This window comes from Hemitrygon akajei, chromosome 7, assembly GCF_048418815.1.
Source record: "Hemitrygon akajei chromosome 7, sHemAka1.3, whole genome shotgun sequence".
NCBI lineage: Eukaryota > Metazoa > Chordata > Chondrichthyes > Myliobatiformes > Dasyatidae > Hemitrygon > Hemitrygon akajei.
The window spans coordinates 179,811,314-179,835,216 of record NC_133130.1 but is presented as its reverse complement, the minus strand read 5'-3'; the positions used below and the strand labels follow the sequence as shown (position 1 = coordinate 179,835,216).

The 23,903-nt window shown below is 43.1% G+C and overlaps 1 protein-coding gene across 2 annotated transcripts in view; it reads right to left on the bottom strand.

Moving 5' to 3' along the window:
- LOC140731238 (SH2 domain-containing protein 3C-like) overlaps positions 1–23,903 on the bottom strand; it is a 203,935-nt gene that overhangs the window by 152,952 nt on the left and 27,080 nt on the right. The window contains exon 3 of one of the 2 annotated variants that reach the window (XM_073052766.1): positions 3,336–3,413. In XM_073052766.1, the coding sequence (XP_072908867.1) occupies positions 3,336–3,413 (78 nt within the window). Of the gene's footprint in view, positions 1–3,335; positions 3,614–23,903 lie in introns of those variants that run through there. The other variant, XM_073052767.1, reaches the window with a different exon arrangement.

Sequence of the window (23,903 nt, the reverse complement as noted above, 5' to 3'; positions counted from 1 at the left end):
TTTATGCTTGTCGCGTTAGGTAGGAAAGATTTTCTGTAACAATCCTTGTGACAGCAGAGCTGAATGAGCCTGTTTGAAAGGGTGCTCAGCTGCTTATTCAGTAGGTCGTGGAGAGGGTGTGTCAGTTTGTCCATGATGGATAACAGTTTGTTTAGTGACCTCCTCTCCATCACTAACTCAAAAGTGTCGGGGTTGTAGCCAAGGATGGATCCAGCCTCTCTGATGAGTTTCTGATGATCTTTTTGCATCACCAGCACCGATGCTGCCTCCACAACATAAAGCAGCAAAGAAAACTGCACTCGCTACAGCAGACTGGTAAAAGATCTCCAGCATCCCGCTGCACACATCGAAGGATCTCAGCTTCCTGAGAAAATAGAGTCTGCTCATCCCCTTCTTGTAAACAGCCTTTGTGTTGGTTTTCCAGTCAAGCCTGTTGTCAAGGTGAACAGCCACATGTTTGTACTCCTCCACCTTCACAACCTCTTCTCACAGAATGTATACAGAACTTGGCACAGTTCTCTTCCTCCTAAAATCAATGTCCATCTCTCTTGTTTTGGCCACATTCATGAACAGGTGATTTCTTCCACAAACTTGTCCACCAGTCCTCTAAGCTCCGATTCTTGCCCATCTCTGATACACCCAACCACTGCAGAGACACCAGCGAACTTCTGCAAGTGATAAGACTCAGATTTGTACTGAAAGTCTGAGGTGTACAATGTGAACAGAAGCAAGAGACAGGACAGTCCCTTGTGGCACTCCAGTGCCATTCACCTCCATCTCAGACAGAGAACTACCCAGCCGTTCAGACTGGGGTCTATCTGTCAGATAGTAATCCAAGAGATAGTGGATTTGTCTTGCCCATCCGTTTCAACTTCTCGCTCAGAAGAAGTGGCTGGATTGTATTGAAGGCAGTAGAGAAATCAAAAAATGTGATTCTCACAATACCATCAGCATCTTCCAGGTGGGAGTGGGCTCTCTGCAACCGGTAGACTCCCACATGAAGTTGTAGGTAAACCATAGAAGGTCCAATGAAGATCTCACCTGCAGTCCAAAGTAAGTCAGGACCAGCCTCTCCAGCATCTTAATCACGTGAGATGTGAGGGAAACTGGTCTGTAATCTTTAAGTTCAGATGGCATCACCTTCTTGGGTACAGGAACCAAACAGGAAGTCTTCCATAGCACTGGTATCTTTTCCTGACTCAGACTCTGATTGTAAAGGTGCTGCAAAATACCAGAGAGCTGCCTTGCACAGGCCTACCCTGGGGCTGATACCGTCTGGTCCAGCAGCCTTCCCTTGATATAATCTCTCCAGCTGCCTTCCCTTGATATAATCTCTCCAGCTGCCTCTTAACCTGACCTGCAGTCAGTCAGGTGAGGGAGGGTGGTTATCCCCATGGAGGCAGGATGCTCCAAAGTTGGGGGTTTGGAACACAAGCACTCACCAAAGTGGAGGGAGAAGGCTTCTCAGGGCAGGGAGGGTATGTGGTTTGGGCAAGTGGGGAAGAGGACAGCAGGAGGTCCCGTCCTGAACCTGTTGATAAACAAGTTCAATTGTTTGGCCCTATCAAGGCAGCCCTCAATCTTTCTTTCCTTAACCTTGAAGCCAGTGATCTGATTCATGTCCAACCACACGTCCCTTATGCTGTTCTGCTGGAACTTGTACTTGAGCTTTACACTTCCTCAGCTTTACCCTCAGTTCACTCTGTACTCACTTCAGTACTTGTCTGTCTCCAGACCTGAAGGCTTTCTTCTTCATATTCAAAAGTTCTTTCAGGTCACTGGTGATCCAGCGCTTGTTGCTGTAGAAGCAGCGTACAGTCCTGGCTGGCAAGATGGTGTTCTCATAGAATCTGATATATAGTCTGTGATACAATCAGTCATCTTGTTAACGTCCTCCCTGTGTGGCCAGCATAACACATCCCAGTCGGTCCTCTGAAAGCATTCCTGCAGTGCCTCATTAACATCCTGAGTCCACCTCCTTATAATCCTTGTTGACACAGGCTGCCGCTGGACTAGAGGCATGTACCTGGGTGTTAGCAGGGCCAGGTTGTGATCAGATCTGCTGTGGAGGGAGGGCAGCGGCACAGAAGATCACAATATACATTAAGTGGCCACTTTGTTAGATACAGGAGTGGCTATATGGAGCCAATTAATTTACCAGCTCATCTTTGTTATATGGGAAGTAACTAGAATTCCCAGTGATGGAGAGAAAGGGAAACTCCACATAGATAGCACCCCAGGTGAGAGAAAGGAACCTGGATCTGTATAGCAGTGAAATAGCAGCATTAACCTCTGTGCTGGTGTACTACCCTTCCTTTTCTTCAAGTGCTTCCTCATGAAGGAAGTACATTTGTGAAGAATTTAAAGGCTTAGTCTACACAAAATGCTAGCGAAGGAGGAGGAATGGTTAATTTGTAAAAGGCTCTCAACTAAAGCTAAGTGTGCTTCTCAATATGATTATAACCCCCTTCTGATGATTACATTGAAGATGAAGCAGGTAGTTAATATCTTAATAGGTATTTTCTGACTCACCCTACATAAATAAGGTCAATAATTACCAGTGCATTTTTAAACTAAATTTCAATCCTTGCAAAAGTCTCTTTCATGCATCGTCAAGATCAGCAGTACACTGTATTCACAGCTAATAATACCAAAATAATGTTGAGAAGCCCAGCGGTTTTTAATTACCACTTAAACCACAAAATATGCGCCATTTTAAAGTTTCCTGCATCTTTGCAATGTCACAGCTGATTCATCTGACAAAAAGAGAGATGAGAGCCGAGTTCTCTTTTCAGGGAGACTGTTGCCAAATAGCTCAGTGATGTAATGAATTGTTTTTTTCAAAAAGCACATCTGAAAAAACCAGACCACTCCTAAAATACTACTGCCTACACCCCTCCTTCCCCACATACCTATCATTCTGACTCGTACAAATGCAAAGTACTCTTGCTCATATACAAAACACTTAAACCCCCCATTCTCATACACTTAATTCTACCTCTCTTTCTCACACGGGGTACAACTGCTCTCTCTTGCTAATACTTATCATTAATATACCCTATTCTCACATGCTTCATTGGTTCTCAAAAGCACATACAGATACACGGTTCTCTTATTCACACTCCCTATATCAACATTATGACTCTCTCACAGACACATAGACAAAGACCTCACAAATGAGTTTGAAGAATAACATCACAAGGTCCACACACAACTTATATTCAAGTATCTCTCCCTTTAAACTTTCTGACAGTTAACCATTGCACAAGAGCTCGAGACATTTATCTGCACAACGTTGCCCTTCTCAGCTTTTATAGTAAACATTTGTGACTTACTCAGTTTCTTCAGGCTCATGTTGACTCCTGTTAGAGGTTTTCTCTCATTTGGAAAGGAGGTGAAGGACGGTAGATGCACTGTTATGAAGAAAAAAGAAGCAGACTTCTCTGTCACTCACTCAGAGACTTTTACAACATCTCCCAGTGCATTAGCAGCAGCTCCCCTTCTGCCTACTGCATTGAATCACTTCCTGAGAACTATCGAATGCCTTCGCAAGCGACAAGGTCACTTTCTGCTTCTGTGAGGATCTTTAAAGTAACGTTTTCTAACTCTTTTCTGAACTCTCAGTCTCACTGCCTACTTAGAGTGTGCCGTCTGTTTTTGCTATGTGAGTGTAGTTAGCCGCTAATGCTTGTCTCTGACCGTTAGCCAAGACATCTGATTTCATTAAATTTCTCTAAGGAGTTTCCCTTTAACCCATTGGGGGTTGTGGTTTCTGTTTTATTTATTTTTATGCTTGTCAAGGTAAAGAGATAATAATCTGCTTAACTCAGTTACCCGTAGCAAGATTTGCCCTGACCATAGCATTTTAACATTGTTGTAAACCTGAAATAACTGATTGTTGTGACTTTATAACATTGTAATCATGACAAGGCCATTGCATGTTAGTATTATCGTTAGCACTCCAGGGATGTTTGCTTTGGTCACTATGCCCAATTGACACAGTAAATGCCTCATGAAGACTTGATGCCGTTGCCATGTATCTAACAGGCACCATAAACATGCCAGAAAGATTTATTCTGTCCACTGTTTATTAAATACACCAGTAAAATTTGCTCTGCTCATTGTATATGACATTGTAAACCAAATGGGAAGATGTGCGCTAGTTGCTATGCTATAGTGCAGGGGTGTCAAACTCATTTTAGGTCACGGGCCGGATTGAGCAAAATGCAGCTTCATGCGGGCCGGATCAGTCGGACGCGTGCGAACGCAGCTTTCGTTGCCTCTGTTTTTTCAGCCTGCTCTCATGTGTCTCAGTCTCTGCTATAACTACAAAGTGTTTCACTTTACAAATTCCGTTTCTTATGAAGAAGACTGCCGAATAAACACTAAAAACCCTGAAAACCTGGTACCTGAATAAACTCAGCATTAGCCATATCATACGCCATAGGCGCTTCGATTACTGGGGCCAGCTTTAATAGTAATTAGATATTATCTCGCGGGCCAAAGATAATTCCACCGCGGGCCGGATTTGGCCCGCGGGCCTTGAGTTTGACATATGTGCTATAGTGATACCGGAAACACGGAAGAGCAGGGGTTGCCAACCTGGGGTCCCCAGTCCCCTCGGTCAATGGTAGGCATCTGTAGCATAACCAGGCTGGGAACTGTTGCACAGGAGACATTTCCCTTGCTTACAGTGTATAAGTGGCATCTGAAATATACTGGGAAGCTTTGCTGTGCTCATTGTGCATCAATGCCTGATAAGAGATTTGCTGTGCTAGTGACATTGCAACTCAAATGCTATGTGCCTGCAATGCAGCTGCAACCGTTTTTCATGCACTTGAACATATGACAATAAGTGACTTTGACCTTTTGGGAAAATTTCCCCTGATTGCATGTTTATTAGACATACTGTAGGAGCAGAATTAGGCCATTTGGCCCATCAAGTCTGTTCCCTGCTCCACTATTCCATCATGGCTGATTTCTTAGCTCTCAACATCATTCTCCTGCCTTCTCTCCATAACCTTTAATGCCTTTACTAATCAAGAATCTCCTCTTTAAATACCCAATGACTTGGCCTCCACAGTGGCAAAGAATTCCACAAATTCACCAACGTCTGTCTAAGGAAATTCCTCCTCATCTCTATTCTAAAGGGACATTTTTACTATTCTGAGTCTCTGCCCTCTGGTCCTAGACACCTCCACTATAGGAAACATCCTCTCCATAAGATACAAAATCTTGTATCTTGCCTTGTGGGATTCGGTGAAAACTAGAGTTAAGATTGGATCAGCCATGATCTTGTTGAATGGCGGAGCAGGCTTGAGGGGCCGATTGGCCTACTCCTGCTCCTATCTCTTATGTTCTTATGTTCTAATGTAAAATATGGCAGATTTGTTGTAGGCGCGATCTTTTCATTGCACAGTAACTTGTTCCTGCCACCGTACCTTATTTTCATATTCCCATTTCCCATGACTTAGAAGAGGTCTGTTCGGCCCATCAATTCTATGCCAGATCTCAGAACAGTCCCATTTCCTCATAATTTATTCTCTCACATTTTAAGTTTTTTAAAAAATTTCATTTAGAGATATAGCACAGTAACAGGCCCTACTGGCCCAATGATCCCACTCTGCCCAATTACATCTATGCGATCAATTCACCTACTAACCCGTACGTCTTTAGAATGTGGGAAGAAACTGGAGCCCATGTGGCCACGGGGAGAATATAGAAACTCCTTACTGACAGCAGCAGAATTGAACTCGGATTGCTGGCGTCATTATGCTAACCACCACGCTATCGTGCCTCCCAGCAACACATGCCCATTAACTTTCCCGGAATATCCCTGTGTCCACCTACTGTACATGAGTTGTGCCAGAATGGGGTCTTTGTAATGTGGAAGGAACCCCACCCTGTCAAAGAGGGAGTGTACAAGATCCATACATGCAGATCCAAAGTGACAGCACGAGCAATCTAGCATGAATTTTTTTGGTTAGTGTATTAACAAAATGGCAAACAGGATATGAAAATTTCCTTTGGCTGTTGTATGTTAGTGGTACTGTAAATGTGGCAGGATGAATTGCAGATTGGTGATCATATCTCTTCCTTCCTGATGATCAACACTGGCACAGCTCAGGGGAGTGTGCTTAGCCCACTGCTCTACTCCCTCTATACCCATGACTATGTGGCTAGGTATAGCTCAAATACTATTGTAATATCCTGGTTAAGCATTTACTGCTAATGCTGTGGGGTATTTCATTTAATAGCTTTCTGTAGAAACTGTGTTTTACTGTGTTTGGGTTACCGTTAAAGATAAGAGGTTGTGATGTTCAGCTCAGGAATGTCAGGTCAGCCAATCAGGGTGGTGGAATTGGGAAAGGTTCTAGAGAATGCTGGGTGGAGAGGTTTCTGTGACGGACACTAAAGGGGTGGAAGGAGAAGAAGATCAAGAGAATTGGTGGTAGGATTCGATTCAACCAGAATGCGTGATTTGATGGAGTACAAGATGGAAAGTTCTGTTGGTGATCGGTGAATAGGAGTTGGTGCCGTGAATGCATGGACACCTCCAGCTTTTGAAAGATCTGAGCTCCAACTCAATGCACATTTGACTTTTAAAATTATATTGGGCCTTTTTCTTTTTCTTTTTTTTCTTTCTTCTTTAATAACTTTGATTAAGTTGACATTCATAAATACACCTTGCTTATAATTGTATGCAGTGTATGATCTGTTATTTTTTGCCGATGGGTAATTGCAAGTGGGAAGAATTTACATAGTATTCACTCAGATAGGGGTGCAGGTGGTTGAAATATCCTGGCTTTCCCACTGTTGGGACCCAAGTCATATGGAGTTTGGGAAAGGTGATTTTCTCACCATGGAGCCCATTGGCATCAGCGAGGGGCTAACCAGCTGTATTTCCAGAGACCCCTGGTAAAAAGGGGTTTCATTGTGGGGGCTCGTCTGGCATCTGATTCACTGATCCTGTGCATTTGCTGTAAGAATTGATGAAGTGGTTTGTGTGTTTAAACTAGTGCCCAGGAAAGGATTAAGATACTTTATTATGGATGCCACAGAGGCTTTGGCACAATTCAAAGAGATTACCTGTAACTAATGCTTGTGTTCTGAGCAGGGTGGATATCCATAGCCTAGACGAATTGTTGATTATGGTTTTAAGTACCGTTAAATATTAGGGAAAGTTACCCCTGTTGAATGGTGTTTTGATCAATTGGCTGGTAAGGATATTGTGTTGGTCCAGACTGGCAAGGACGTGATGGGAGTAGATCTGCCTGGTACGATTTGATGCACCTGGAGAAGAGGGGCTGTGGGCTGTCCATGCTTTTAGAGAAGGGGGGAGTATAACTGAGGGTGAAGAATTTGAAGACAAGTTTCCTGCAGCTGAGGACAGAGACTTTAAAGACAAGTTGCTTTCATTTCTGTGGAGTGAGGGGAAGGAGCTGTCTGATGTGAAAGGTCCCTCAGCGGGTGGTGAAATCTCCGAGTTGGTTTTGGCAATTACCTCCCTGCCAAAGTGCACCAGAGGAGAGCCAAAGTTATTGTAGGCTGAGAATGTTCTCAGGACTGAAGTCCACCCCAAGGGGAAGGAGGAATGTGAGACTTGGACAGAGCAGACATCTCAGTTGCTGGGTGAGTAGCAGTGCTCAGATAATATGAAAAGACAGGGACAGGTAGAGAGTCTGAAAGCTCCGGCTGCTGAGGTGATGAGGTCCTTGTGAAGGCAGAGAACCCATTTGGCACTTCCCCGGGCTACATGCAAACGTTAGAAAATGTTTTTGGCACAAGGGGCAGACCAACGGAGCTTATAATGAGATTCAGAGGCATGCTCCAGGAGAAAGGGGAGAAATTGTCTGCCTACATTTTTCGGCTAGAGAGGCAGCTGCTTTGCTTGCACCAATAAAGGGCCATTCCATAGGCTGATATGAATCAATCAAGGATGGACCAAGTGGCGAAGGGCGCACAGTCATGTGACATGCTTGCTTTAAAACTCCAAATGTCTCATAGGATGGATGTGTCTCCCTCCCTCGTTTGTTGAGCTGATCAGGGAAGTAAGAGGGGAGGAAAAGGTGATGGAGGAACGGGTGGCCTCTGTCAGCAGGGCCAAGTCTTCAGTAGGAACCTCTGTTGTTGAAGCGACCCCTGATGGCACACAAGCAGGGGCTTTGCAGGATTTTGTGAAAGATTTTAGAACTGAGGTATCTCCGTTGATATCAGCTGGTGCTGCCACCAAGGCCAATAGGGAGCTGGACCCACTGGTGGGACATACTAAGCAGAGAGTTGCTACTGAGTGGGGTCCCCTGACCAGGGGAGTGACCGGTATTTTCTGTTACAACTGTGATGAGGATAGGCATTTCAAGCAGGAGTGTGAAGAACAGGAAAACCTTTGGAAAGTGAACCAACGGTTACTGAAACGGAAGAGAAAGTCAGGAAACTTTGGAGAGACTCAGCGTGGGAATGGCATCTTGGGGGGAACACATTCCAATCAATCTATCAAGGGACACATCCAAGTGTGAAACCCTATTCCTGAAGGCTTAGTGTGGCCAAGCTCCAGTGTGTCCATATGGATAGAAGGTATTTATGCTAGAGCCATACTTGGCGCAGGTTTTCAGGCTAGATCTGTACAGCAGAGTAACAGTTCTACAACTGGTAATTTAGAAATCACTCGGAGCTTTGAGGCCTTAATACTGATGACTACCCATATGATGGTTACTTGTTGTTGAAGCTGGAGTTTTTGGAAACAGATTTTTTCCAAAACGAGTTTTGGAGTAGCTGAGGTCCTTGATATGTTGGTGTTGGTTTATCTGGACTCGGCTGAGGAGGGTGAAGCCTCCATTCACTCCTATTGTGAAAAGGCTAGTGGGAACCTGCAAGGGGAGAATTGGAGAGAGTTTTCTGAAAACCTTGTCCATTCACCCAGTGTTCAGAGCTGTTTTTGAGAAAATGTGTGCATGTCCAAGGCTGGCTGATGATCACAAACGAGGAACTGTGTGGTACAGCCAGCCCAAACCTGTCGTGTTACAGCCTGGGGAAGTAGCTAGGGTGACAGGATTTCCTAAATTTCCAAATTTCCTAAAACGCCTGATACTGAGGCCCTCCTGGTGGATGCTCTGGGGGACCACAAAGAGCAGTCACACGTACCTGCTGGGGTACTGGTGAGGCCTGAACTGCAGAAACCGTCAGCTATGTAGGTAAACAGGATGACAGTGATTGTTAGGAACACCTCGGAGAGGGAGGTCACCCTCAGGCAAAGGATGCCGATAGTACATCTTTTCCCCGTGACCATAATGTCTAGCTGGGGGAGAGACAATCTTCTGGATCAGGAAAATTGACAGCCAAGTCATTCAACTTTGGTGACTTCCCGGTACCCAAGCGTTGGAAAAGGAGAGACTCACAGAGAAGACATTAAAATTTGAGGATGTCTTTTCTACTGACGAGTTTGACATGGGTTGTTTCCAAGAGTACTTACCACACCATCCAAGTGATAGAGCACACCCCTTTCAGGAAAAATTTCAATGATTAGCACCAGCTACTTTCCAATGTGTCATGGAGAAAACTGTTGGAGACATGAACTTGCTTGAGGTATTGGTGTACCTGGATGATCTTATAGTGTTCGGGTCCAACCTGGAAAAGCAGGAGACAAGGCTACCGAAGGCGTTAGACCACCTAAAAGCTAAAGAATTAAAACTGTCACTGGAGAAGTGCCAGTTCTGCAAGAAATCTTGTCAACTACGTCAGGCACATAGTCTCATGAGATGGAGCAGCTACAGATCCATCCAAGATAGAGGCATGACCACATGGCCAAGGTCTAAGAATATGAGTGCTCTGCACTTGTTCCTTGGATTCTGTGGGTACTACCAGAGGTTTGTGAAGTAAGCCACCCTTTGATTCAGCTTCTATGTAGTTACCCTCCCTTGGGAAAGAAAGTGAGGAGGACAAAAGGAGACAATAGTGAAGCTTATGTTAGCCCTTCAGAGACTTTTGGAGCAAGATGTGATGTAAAATGTGAAGAGTTGCTGAAGGAGCTGCTGGCTAAAGCACCTGTGTTGGCCTTTGCAAGCCTCCAATTCCCTTATGTACTGAGTACAGATGCCAGCTGAGAGGGTTTAGGGGCATTCCAAACCCTAGAATGCATCGAGGGTATGTCTTGACCCTAGACATACGGAGTTCGAGAAAGGTGGTTTTCTCACTGCTGAGTCGATTGGCTTATTAGCGAGGGGTTAACCAGCTATGTTTCTAGAGATGCCCAGTATAAAGGGGTTTCACCATCTATAAATTTGCTGATGATACAACCATTGTTGGTAGAATCTTAGATGGAGATGAGAGGGCGTACAGGAGCCAGATATACCAGCTAGCTGAGTGGTGTTGCAGTAACAACCTTGCACTCAATGTCAGTAAGACAAAAGAGTTAATTGTGGACTTCAGGAAGGGTAAGACAAGGGGACACGAACCAATCCTCATAGAGGCCTCAGAAGTGGAGAGAGTGAGCAGTTTCAAGTTCCTGGGTGTCAAAATCTCTGAAGATCTTACCTGAACCTAACATGTAGATGCAGCTGTAAAGGAGGCATGACAGCGGCTATATTTTGTTAGGACCTTGAAGAGATTTGGTTTGTCAACGAAAACACACGAAAACGTCTATAGATGTATCATGCAGAGCATTCTAACAGGCTGCATCACTCTCAGTTATGGGGGGTGGGGGGCTACTGCACTAGACTGAAAGAAGCTACATAAAGTTGTAAAATTAGTCGACTCCATCTTGGGTGTTAATGTGCATAGTATCCAAGACATCTTCAAGAAGCAGTGCTCAGAAAGGTGACATCCATTATTAAGAAACCCCATTCTCATTGTTAGTGTCAGGAAGGAAGTACGGAAGCCTGAAGACACGCACTGAGCGATTCAGGAATAGCTTCTTCCCCTCTGCTATATGATTCTTAAATGGACATTGAACCCATGAACTCTGCCTTACTTTTTTAATGTATATTATTTCTGTTTTTGTGCTATTTTTAATCTATTCGTGTTGATCGTGTGGAAAGTCAGAGGCTTTTTCCCAGGGCTGAAATGGCTATCATGAGAGAGCACAGTTTTAAGGTGCTTGGAAGTAGCTACAGAGGAGATGGCAGGGGTAAGTTTTTTACGCAGAGAGTGGTGGAATGGGCTGCCAGCGATGGTGGTGGAGGCGAATACGATAGGGTTTTTAAGAGACTCCTGGATAGGTACACGAAGCTCAGAAAAATAGAGGGCTATGGGTAACCCTAGGTAATTTCTAAAGTACATGTTCGGCACAGCATTGTGGGCTGAAGGGCCTGTATTGTGCTGTAGTTTTTCTATGATTCTATTCAATATACATACATACATAGAGTTATTTATTTATTTATTTATTCTTTCTATATTATGTATTGTACTATACTACTGCTGCTAAGTTAACAAGTTTCACAACACATGCCGATGATAATAAACCTGATTCTAGTCCAGATGTTCCCAAACCTTTTTGTGCCACGGACTACTACCATTAACTGAGGGTCCGTGGACCCCAGATTGGGAAGCCCTGCTCTAGTCACTGTTTCATAGCATTGTAAACATCACTGCAAACATTTGTAACGGGACATTGTAAATGCGACAAGGAGATTTGCTCTGATTGCTGTGCATCGTAACATTTTAAGCACACCATGAAGATTGGCTCTGGACACAACGTGATAGGGAACCTTTTGCAGTTATTAATTCAAGCTATATTTAAAATATCCTCAGTACTTCAAGGGTTCCATTTATCATATTGTAATCATATTTTAATGATCTTATTACTGGTGATGTGTTGCTTTCGATATGTAATGATAAGAGGAAATGATGTATTTAAATTATTTGTTATTTTATTTTACTTCATTTTGCGATCCGGCCCTTTGAGCCAAGCTGTGAAACTCCTGACAACACCGATTAACCCTGAACTAATCACAGGATAATTTACAATGACCAGTTAATCCACCCAGTGCACCGTTGAGTTGTGGGAGGAAACCGAGTTCGTGGGGAAAGCCCGCACATTCCATGGGGAGGACGTACAGACTGCTTACAGCACTGGAATTGAACTGTGGACTCCAGAGAGCCCCAAGCTGTAGCAGCGACTGTGGCATAAATTGGATTAAGTACTGTTTTGATTCAAATTAGATCACCTCAATTGCTGCCTCAGCTTTGTGCTTCAGACAAAAATGCTTTGATCCATTTGCATGGATCCTTGCCATTCTCCTGAATAATTAGTGTCAATTTAGCATCAAGTCTATTCCAAATTAGTAGCAATTTGTTTATGGTTATGAATGCCTTCATTCAGTGGATTTAATTCATTCAGTATCTGATAGAAGAATGCCAAAACTTATCCAAGGACAAACGCTTACATTCTTTTCAGAAGGTTTTATTCAATTTAAATATCATTGCAGTTAGATACAATATTCCCCTCCTGGTACCAAATCAGATCTGTCCAGGACAAATCATGGCTATGGTCCATTTTCAAACACAAAGATTCATCAGAAATAAACATTCCTATTGTTTAACTACTGGTAAACTGTCCAATTAACCTTCCAATGAAATAATAAATAAGGAACACATGCAGTTAAGGGAGGGTTCAAAGGAGGTTCACAAAAATGATACCAGGATTGAAAGGTGTCGTATGAGGAGCATTTGATGGCTCTGGGCCTCTACTCACTGGAATTCAGATATATATGGGGTGACCTCATTGAGAGCTATCGAGTGTTGAAAGGCCTTGATAGACTGGATGTAGGGAGGATATTTTCTATGGAGGGGGAGTCTAAGACCAGAAGACACAGCCTCAGAATAAGGAGCATCCTTCTAGAATGGAGATGAGGAGGACTTACTTTATCGAGACAGTGGTGAATCTGTGGAATTTGTTACCACAGGCAGCTGTGGAGACCAAGCCGTTGGATATATTTAAGCCAGAGGTTGATAGATTCGTCATTAGGCAGGGCACAAAGGGATGTGGGGAGAAGGCAGGAGTCTGGGACTGAAAGGGAAAATAGATCAACTGTGATAAAATGGCAGAGCAGATTCAATGGGCCAAATGGACTAATTCTGCTCCTATATCTTATGGTCTTATTGTGTAAATGGAGACAATGGAGTCTGTAACTGCTGGAAGTCTGAAGTAACACACAATATGCTGGAGGAACTCAGCAGTCAGGCAGCTTTTATGGAGGGAAAGAGACAATCAATATTCTGGGCTGAGGTCCTCCTTCAGGACTGGAAAGAAAGAGAGGGGATAGCCAGTATTCAAGGGTGGGGTTTGGGTGGATCTGGAGTTGACGGTTGTGGGGGGGGGGGTGTGATAGGTAAATCCATGTAAAGGATTGTTACACAATCATCTGAGTTCAGTGGGGCAGGGTTGGGCAGAAACAAGGCATTATTTAAATAGTGTGTTATCACAAGTAGACTTAAAGTCTGGGAAGCTCTTATAAAGTTCAGTCTCTTCAAGAAAAATATTGCATCCAGAAACAGCAATTTGATAATAGACAGGTGATCTGTGGTGTCAGTCGGCGTCTGATGGCCGATGACATTGCTGGAGATTCATGTGAAATGGAGAAACAGGACGGAAGATATTAAAACACTTCTGCAAAGTACATGGCTATTGAGATGCATCACCTGTTCTAATCGTCACCATTGCCTGACATTGGATTGCCAACTCTACTTGGACCAACTTTTTTATGCCATGGACCTACATCATTAAGCAAAGAGTCTGTGGATCCGAGGTTGGGAACCCCTGAGTCTTGGATGGATCCTGAAGATTCATCACATGACCTTGAACCAACCCGTGCCCAGGCTTGCACAATAATCCCCCAACTCTACCTTCCCATAAATTAAATTCCCACACTGACTGGAAGGTAGACAGATTCTTTGTTACCCAATTGATAAGTCTTAGCGATCAGATTTGCATGGGTGTAAGAATATACGTACAGTGCCTCAGTGAGTTTCTGCACACATCTTTAGAGAGTGGCAGAACAGGGTACCAAAGCACTAATAAAGTTTAAGGGAGCCTGGGGTTTACAAATAGATGCTCGGTGTACAATGGCCAGGAAGTTCTGCTGAACCCTATTACATATTATTTCAGCCCCAGCTGGAGTGTTGTGTCCCATTCCAGCTACCACAACGGAAAGTATGTTAATTCTTTAGAGGATACAGAGGAGGTTCATTACAACAGTTTCAGAATGAATACCATGGATGGCAAGACCTGGGAAGTTAGGTCTATTTTCCATGGAGCAGAGAGGGCCAAGGGGACATTTGAAAATCTATTTGGTCAATGAGAGATTTACATAAAAGTAAGAGAGGTTGTTGCAGTGGCTGAACAGAGGGTAACCTGAGGGCATGGAATGGAAGACATAAGGAAAGAACACGATGGTAATTATTTTTCAGAACAATTAACTGTGGTGGCACAAATAAGAGGCAAAAACAACCTTCTAAAGGGAACTGGGCTTTTGTAGAGTTATTAAACTCTGGAAGTGCAGCGGTTAGCAAAATACTTTACAGCACCAACTGGAAGATCGAGGTCTTACAAATGATGCTTTCTGTGAGGGGTTTGTTCATTCCACTGTGACAGTGTGGGTTTTCTCTGGGAGCTCCTGATTCCTCCCAAGTTCCAAAGACTTGCAGGTGAGGGTTAGCAAGTTGTAGGCATACTATGTGGGTGCTGGAAATGTGATGACACTTGTGGGCTGCCCAGGCACATCTTGGACCGCAAAACAATGCATTTCACTGTATCGATGTATATGTGACACATAAAACTTATCTAATCTTTACATGGTCAATGGGACCTTTACTTTGACTGCTAGTAAAGCTATTGCATTCTGTACAATTATTGATCTTTCAAAAACTCAGGGCGTACTCATTAAGCTAAGCAGCCTGCCGCTGCAATATAGCATTCTGTAATTCAAAGAGTCTCTTTGTTCAGTTAACATTTTCCATGGAAAAGGACATAAACTTAAGGTCCTCATCAGTTTTCCCCTGTGTTGCTTCAGGTAGTGGCCAACAGCATCATGCTTAATTTTGGAATCTTCAGGATAATCCTGAATGGGTTTCAGCTCCAAGCCCTGAGAGAAGAGATATCAGTGTAATTTGCAAGAAAGACTGATCACAGCATCTCAAGACTGAGAGCACAGTAGGAGCCTGGTCCCTGCTCCTTGCCAATGGCACTGTAGAAACCAGCAGACAAGCAAGCACTCAGGGGAGAGAATCTCAGCCCAAAGTATTCTCCAATATTGCTACAGAATACCCACTTTCTACTCAACCAGTCAGGCAGCATCTATAGCGGGAAATAAACAATGATTCAGGCCAAAAGAGTTTCACCCTGAAATGTCAACTGTTAATTTCCCTCTATAGATGCTGCCTAACCTGCTGAGTTCTTCCAGAATTGTGTATGTGTGTGTGTCTGACTCTGGATTTCCAGCATCTGCAGAATCTCTTGTGCTTATACCATAAGACATAGGAGCAGAATTAGGCCACCCGGCCAATCAAGTCTGCTCTGCCATTCCATCATCACTGATTTATTATCCCTCTCAACCCCATTCTCCTGCCTTCTCCCCATAAACTTTGATTCCCTGACTAATCAAGAACCTATCAACTTCTGCTTTACATATACTCAGTGACTTGTCCATGGATTCCACAGGTTCACCACCCTCTGGCTAAAGAAATTCCTCCTCATCTCTGTTCTAAATGGATAACCCCTATTCTGTGGCTCTGCCCTTTGGTCCTAGACTCCCCACTATAGGAAACACCACCTCCACATCCGCTCTATGTAGGCCTTTCAGTATTTAATAGGTTTCAATGAGATTCCCCACCCCCATTCTTCTAAACTCCAGCAAGTACAGGCCCAGAGCCATGAAATGCTCCTCCTAGATGAACCCTTTAATTCCAGAAATCATTCTTGTGAACCGTCTTTGGACTCTCTCCATTGCCAGCACATATTTTCTAAGATAAGGGGCCTACAATTGCTCACAATACTCCAAGTGTAATCTGACCAATGCCTTATAAAGCCTTAGCATCACATCATCGCTCTTATATTCTAATTCTTTTGAAATGAATGCTAACACTGCACTTACCTTCCTCATCACCAACTCAATCTGAAACTTTAGGGAATCCTGCACACTAAGTCCTTCTGCAGACACCTAACTTCCTCAATACTGCCTGCCCCTCCACCTATCTTTGTATTACTTGCAAAGGTGGCTGTAAAGTCATCAATTCTGTCATCCAAATTGTTGGTATATAGCATGAAAAGAAGTGTTTCCAATACTGGCAACTGCAGAACACCACTAGTCACCATCAGCCAACCATAAAAGGTCCCCTTTATTCCCACTCTTTGCCTCCTGCCAGTCAGGCAATCTTCTATCCGTGCTAGTATCTTTCCTGTAATACCATGGGGTCTTACCTCTATAAGCAGCCTCACCTTGTCAAAGGCCTCCTGAAAATCCAAATAACTTTTGTCTATCTTGCTTGTTTTTCTCTCAAAGAATTCCAATGGATTTGTCAGGCAAGATTTCCCCTGAAGGAAACCATGCTGACTTTGGTCTACTTTATCATGCACCTCCAAGTACCCTGAAACTTCATCCTTAATAATAGACTCCAACATCTTCCCAACCACTGAAGTCTTGCTAACTGGCCTATAATTTCCTTTCATCTGCCTCTCTCCCTTCTTAAAAAGTGGGGTGACATTTGCATTTTTCCAATCCTCCGGAACCATTCCTGAATCTAGGTTCATTACTAATGCCTACACAATTAGTAGTGAAATATCATTACTAATGCCTACACAATTAGTAGTGAAATATCATTACTAATGCCTACACAATTTTTTTAGCTACCTCTTTCAGAACTCTGGGGTATAGTCCACCTGCTGCAGGTGACTTTTCTATCTACAGACCTTTCAACTTCTCAGGCACCTTCTCCTTAGTAATCACAACTATACTAACTTCTGCCCATGACACTCTCAAACTTCTGGCCCACTGCCAGTGTCTTCTACAGTGAAGACTGACACAAAGTACTTCTTAAGTTTGTCCGCCATTTTTTTGTCCCCATTACTAACACACCAGCATCATTTTCCAATTGTTCAATATCCACTCTCACCTCCCTTTTACTCTTTATATATCTGAAAAAACTTTTAGTATTCCCTTTGATGTTATTGGCTAACTTACCTTCATATTTCAACTTTTCTATCTTTATGTTTTTAAGAGCTTCCCAATCCTCAAACTTCCCACTAACTTTTGCTATACTGTATTGTATCCCCTCTCATTTGCTTTCACACTGTCTTTGACTTCCCTTGTCTGTCACGGTTGCCTCATCCTCCCTTTATAATACTTCTTCTTTGGGATGTATCTATCTGCACCTTACAAATTGCCCCCAGAAACTCCAGCCAGTGGTGCTCTGCCGGCGTCCCTGCTAGTGTCCCCTTCCAATCAATTTTGGCCAGCTCCTCTCTCATGCCTCTATAATTCCCTTTACTCCACTGTAATACTGATACATTTGACTCTAGCTTCTTCTTCTTAAACAGCAGAGTGAAGTCTATCATATTATGGTCAATAGCTCTTAATGGTTCCTGTACCTTAAGCTCCTTAACCAAATCTGGTTCATTACACATCTAATTCAGAATTGCCTTTTCCCTAGTGGGCTCAACCATAAACTGCTGTAAAAAAGTAATCTCGTTGGCATTCTACAAATTATCTCTCGGGATCCAGCAGAATCCTGATTTTTCCCAATCTACCTGCGTATTGAAATCCCCTATGACTATCGTAACATTGCCCTTTTGACTTGCCTTTTCTTGCTTCTATTGTAATTTATATCCCACATCCTGGCTACTGTTCAGAGGCCTGTATATAACTCCCATCAGGGTCTTTTTACTCTTGCAGTTTCTTAACTCTACCCACAAGAACTCTAAATCTTCTGATCCTATGTCACCTCTTCCTAAGGATTTGATTTTTTTTTACCAACATAGCTACTGCACCCCCTGTGCCTACCTATCTGGTCCTTTCAATACAGTATGTATCCTTGGATGTTAGTCTCCCAACTATGATCATCTTTTAGCCATAACTCACAATGCTATACTTGCCATCTCTTACTACACTACAAAATCATCTACCTTATTCCATATACTGCATGTATTCAAACTTAACACCTTCAGGCCTGTATTTATCACCCTTTTCAATTTTGTCTCCATGTAATACTTCACCTCATTCTACTAACTACAAATTTGCCCTGTCATCTGCCTGTCCTTCCTCACAGTCTCACTACACAATGTACCGACTTGTATACCAATTGCCCCATCGTCAGCACTATCACTCCGGCTCCCATCCTCTTGCCAAATTAACTTTAATCCTCCACAACAACTCTAGCAAATCTGCCTGCTGGAATATCAGTCCCACTCGGGTTCAGGTGTAATCCATCCTTTTTGCACAGGTCATACATACCCCAGAAGAGATCCCAATGATCCAGAAATCTGAAACCTTGCCCCTGCACCACTTTCTCAGCCATTCATTCATCTGTACTATCACCATTTTCCCACCCTGACTAGCAGGTGGTACTGGGGGTAATCTAGAGATTACTACCTAAGAAGTTGCCTTCATCAGCCTCTTCTCTAAATCCCTATATTCTCTTTACAGTACCTCTTCCTTCTTTCTACCTATGTCATTGATGCCAATGTGCACCACGACCTCTGGCTGCTCACCCTCCCTCTTGAGAAGCTTCTGCAGCTGCTTTGCAATAACCTCGACCCTAGCACCACAGAGGTAATACACCATCCTGGCTTCTCCTTCACAGCCACAGAATCTGCTGCCCTTCCCCCATCTATCAAATCTCCTATCACTATCACTCTGCATGATGTTACCCTTCCCTGTGAACCTCGGAACCAGCCACAGTGCCGCTTGAATAGGTGCTGCTGTGTCCTCCCCCCCCCCCCCCCCCCACCACCCAGCAGTATCCAAATTGATTTACTTGTTGCTGAGGGGAATGGCCACAGGGCATCCTTGCACTGATTGCTTACTCCCCTTACTTCTCCGGGTTGTCTCTCATATGATCTGAAGTCTGCATTCTAGGTGTGACTACTTCAGTAAAAGTCTCATCTCTAAGTACATCCAGCTCTGGCTCATTTCTTGACCTTGTCAGTCAGCAGCTGAAGTTGAGTGCACTTCCTGCGGGTGTAGTCATCATAGAGACCATTAGGTGCCCTGAAATCCCATATTTTACAGGAGGAGCATTCCACTGTCTGGGCACTTTTTATACCTCTAAGTTCTCACCTGCATGTGTTCTCGTCCAAGCCTGTCGAGCCAAAGCCTGACCACTCCAACAATTGCCGCTCTATTTACAACTCGCTTTTTATTGACCCTTGCTGAGTGCCTAAAAGATTGCAGCCTGCCAAAAAGTTATGAAAGGCTCTGTGCTCTCTGGCCCATCTCCTACTGAATTCTAGTGAATTTCCACTCACTCCCACATTCTGAAGAGGAAGCAGGAAAAAGTAAAACTGAAGTAGCAAGTAAGAGTGTTTTTTTAACAAAAAGCCAACTTATTGAGCAATGAGTCCAGCAAAGCCAAGTACAATTATTTCTCAAAGTAATACTAAACCTGGCTGCATTATATTTGGATGAGGAATGTTGGAAGCCATAATTTAAACTGTTGCATTTTGTAAATCCTTTGACCCATTTTTTAAATCATTAATTCACTTTGAATACAAATAAGAAGATTATACAAATAGGATTTTGGATTTCCTAATGTGCAAGGTGCAATGTGACATGATTTTTATTCACCATGTTTGGAGTGTTTAAAGCATTGACAAGTGATTGTTGTAAAACCCACAGCATAAGCAATATCCTTTTCACATGTTAAAATGTTTTGACTTGTGCACTGAAACATTACATTCATCCTGTAACACAACCTTGAGAGTTAATGAAAAGGAACCTAACCACTACATGTTGTAATAGAAATGACTGAATCAGGGATTGTACCTTGTGAAATTATTGAGACTGCCCAGTTCTGCATTTCAAGTGGATGTGCATCTGCCAGGGATCAGCGGAGCGTTATTCTTAACACTTTTGTCAAGATCCACCCATTAAATAGAACCATTTTTTAAAATTGCAGGAGAGAAGAAATTCAATCCCAAGTGCCTGCTCCTCCATTCAATATGATGATGGTTAGTTCATATTTATTTGCGTTATGCTGCATCTGCTGTAGATTTGCCCATTCACTCATTGCACTTGCCTAATAGCTTCAAAACTTCTTTGTATTCAATGGGAAACTTCAGTTCCCTCGTTGAAACCTATGCCCCCACCCCACCCCTATTGATCTCAGTTCCATATTCTGGACTCAACAAATACCTCTTGCTTCCTTTTGTGTCTAGAGATTCTTCTGCTTAAATATATTCAGGGACATTGTCTCCACAACCTTCTCTCATAGAGAATTCCACAGGTTCACAGCTTTAGAGTGCAGAAATTCTCCCTAAATCTCAGTCCTAAATATTCCAGAATCTGTGAGCACAAGAGATTCTGCAGATGCTGGAAATCTTCAGCAACACCCACAAACTGCTGGAGGAACTCCTTATTCCCCTGCATTGATGGTGCCTGATTTACTGAGTTCCTCCAGCATTTTGCGTGTGTTGCCCATGAAACTGTCACCTTTGATTCTGCTCACCAGCCAGGAGAAATTCTCCTTCTATTCAGCCTTTCAAATCAGGAACTTTGTTTTATTTTAAAGCGATTTCCATTCATTCTTCTAAACCAGGGATTCCCATCCTGAGGTCCACAGAACCCTTGGTTAATGGTATGGGTCCTTGGCATAAAAAAGGTTGGGAACCCCTGGTCTAAACTCTTGTAAATACAAGCCACATAAGCCCCGTCTCTCCTCATATGATAGAATTGCTAAACCAGGAATTAGTCTGGAGAATCTTTGTTGCACTCCCTCTAAGGCAATTGTGTCTTTTTTTAAAGGGTTTGAGACTCGGGACTACACCCATCATTCCAGATGTGGTAGAAACATATCCCTGTATAATTATAATTAGACATCCTTGGCCTAGTATTCGTAATATCTTGCTGCATCTGCACTTGATAGAAGTACAAAAACATCAAATTTCCTAGTGATTCTCCACTCAGATAATTACTCATGCTTTTCTAATTTTTTCCTACCAGATTGGATGACTTCACAGTGATCATGTTATACTTCATTTCCCATGCCATTAGTTTCAAAGTAAATATGCAAAACGATAGATCTGGTCTGGGGTTGAGATTCTAAATTGGAGGAAGACCAGTGTTGATGGTATCAGAAAGGATCTGGCAAGTGTGGATTGGGACAGGCTGTTTTCTGTTAAAGGTATATTTGGTAGGTGGGAGGCCCTCAAAAGTGAAATTTTGAGAGCACAAAGCTTGTATGTGCCTGTCAGAATAAAAGGTAAAGTAACAAATGTAGGAAACCTTGGTTTTCAAGAGATATTGAAGCCCTGGTTAAGGGAAATCAGAGGTGCATAGCAGGTACAGGCAAGCAGGAATAAATTAGGTGCTTATGGAGTATAAGAAATACAAATGAACATATAAAAATATATCAGGAAAGTTAAAAGAAGGCATGAAGTTGTTCTAGCAGACAAGGTGAAGGAGAATCCTAAGGAATTCTACAGATATGTTAAGAGCAAAAGGGTTGCTAGGGACAAAATTGGTCCTCTGGAAGACTAGAATGGTAACCCATGTGTGGAGCCAAAACGCCTGGGGGAGATCTTAAATGAATTCCTTGCACTATACTTACTCAGAAGACGGATGCAGAGTCTATAGAAGTGAGGCAAAAAGCAGCATAAACTTAATGGATCCTGTACAGATTATAGAGGAGGAGGTTTTTTCCACCCTGAGACAAATCAGGGTGGATAAATCCCCAGGGCCTGACAAGGTGTTCCCTCGGACCCAAAGGGAGACAAGTGTAGAATTTGTTGGGGCCTAGCAGAGATACTTGAATTATCCTTAGCGACAGGAAAGATTCCAGAGGATTGGAGGATAGCCAATGTTGTTCTGCCTTTTAAAAAAGGCTCTAAACAGAAGCTAGGAGATTTGATAGAACTATACAAAATTAAGAGTGGTATAGATAGGATAAATGCAAGCAGGCTTTTTCCACTGAGGTTGGGTGGGACAACCAGAATTCATGGGTAAAGGGTGAAAGTTGAGAAGTTTAAGCAGAACATGAGGGGAAAATTCTTCACTCAGAGGGTCTTGAGAGTGTGGAATGAGCTGCCAGTACAAATGGTGCATGCAAGCTTGATTTCAATGTTTAAGAGGTTTGGATAGGTGCATGGATAGTAGGGGCATGGAGGACTATGATCCCGGTGCAGGTTGTTGGGCATAGACAGTTTAAGTGATTTTTGCATGGACTAGATGGGCTGAAGGGCCTGTTTCTGTGCTGTATTTCTCTATGACTCTATGTCCCTAATTTTCCATCCATGGCCAAATATTACTTGCAATGCCATATACTTAAAATTACCACTATTATGTAGAGCTTTGAAAAGACTTTCTGAAATACCAAATATACCCCACTGGTTCAGGCTTATCTATTCTCCCAGTTACACCCTCAAAAAAAAAGCCAGTAGATTCGTAAAACTACATTTCCTTTCATAAATCCTGTTGATGTTTTCTCATCCTGTTGATAATTCCTAAATATCTTGCTGTCACACCCAGCATTTTCTACTGATGTTAAGATAACTTGTCTATAGTTCCCCCTGTTTCTGACTCTCCTTTTTTTTAAGCAGTTATATTTTCCATTCTCCAGTTCTGAAGGAGCCGTTCTACATTAGAAAGAATTTGGAAGATGTGGAATTTGGAAAACCCAAAACGTTCACTATTTCCCTGGCTGTTTGGAATACTGATTACCAAACCTGGGTTTTTGCAGCTGCCAATACTATCAATTTCTCCAGCACTATATTCATTAATATTGATTTCTTTTAATTCACCACTTTCACCAAAGACACTCCCAACTTCCTACAAATGTATAATGGTGAGCATTCTAACTGACTGCATTACTGTCTGGAATGGGGGGGGGGGGGCACTGCACAGGATCAAAATAAGCTGCAGAAAGTTGTGAATTCAATCAGCTCTATCATGGGTATCGAGGACATCTTCAAGGAGTGATGCCTCAAAAAGGCAGCATCCATCATTAAGGACCAGTGAGTCTTTCTTCAGTGGTTGGTAAGTTGATGGAGAACATCCTGAGAGGCAGGATTTATGAACATTTGGAGAGGCATAATATGATTAGGAATAGTCAGCATGGCTTTGTCAAAGGCAGGTTGTGCCTTACGAGCCTGATTGAATTTTTTTGATGATGTGACTAAACACGTTGATGAAGGTAGAGCAGTAGGTGTAGTGTATATGGATTTCAGCAAGGCATTTGATGAGGTCCCCCATGCAAGGCTTATTGAGAAAGTAAGGAGGCATGGGATCCAAGGGGACCTTGCTTTGTGGATCCAGAATTGGCTTGCCACCAGAAGGCAAAGTGTGGTTGTAGACGGGTCATATTCTGCATGGAGGTCGGTGATCAGTGGTGTGCCTCAGGGGTCTGTTCTGGGGCTCCTTCCCTTCGTGACTTTTATAAATGACCTGGATGAGGAAGTGGAGGTATGGGTTAGTAAATTTGCCGATGACACAAAGGTTGGGGGTGTTGTGGATAGTGTGGAGGGCTGTCAGAGGTTACAGTGGGACATCGACAGGATGCAAAACTGGGCTGAGAAGTGGCAGATGGAGTTCAACCCAGAGAAGTGTGAGGTGGTTCATTTTGGTATGTCAAATATGATGGCAGAATGTAGTATTAATGGTAAAACTCTTGGCAGTGTGGAGGATCAGAGGGATCTTGGGATCCGAGTCTGTGGTTAAGAAGGCATACAGTGCATTGGCCTTCATCAACCATGGAATTGAGCT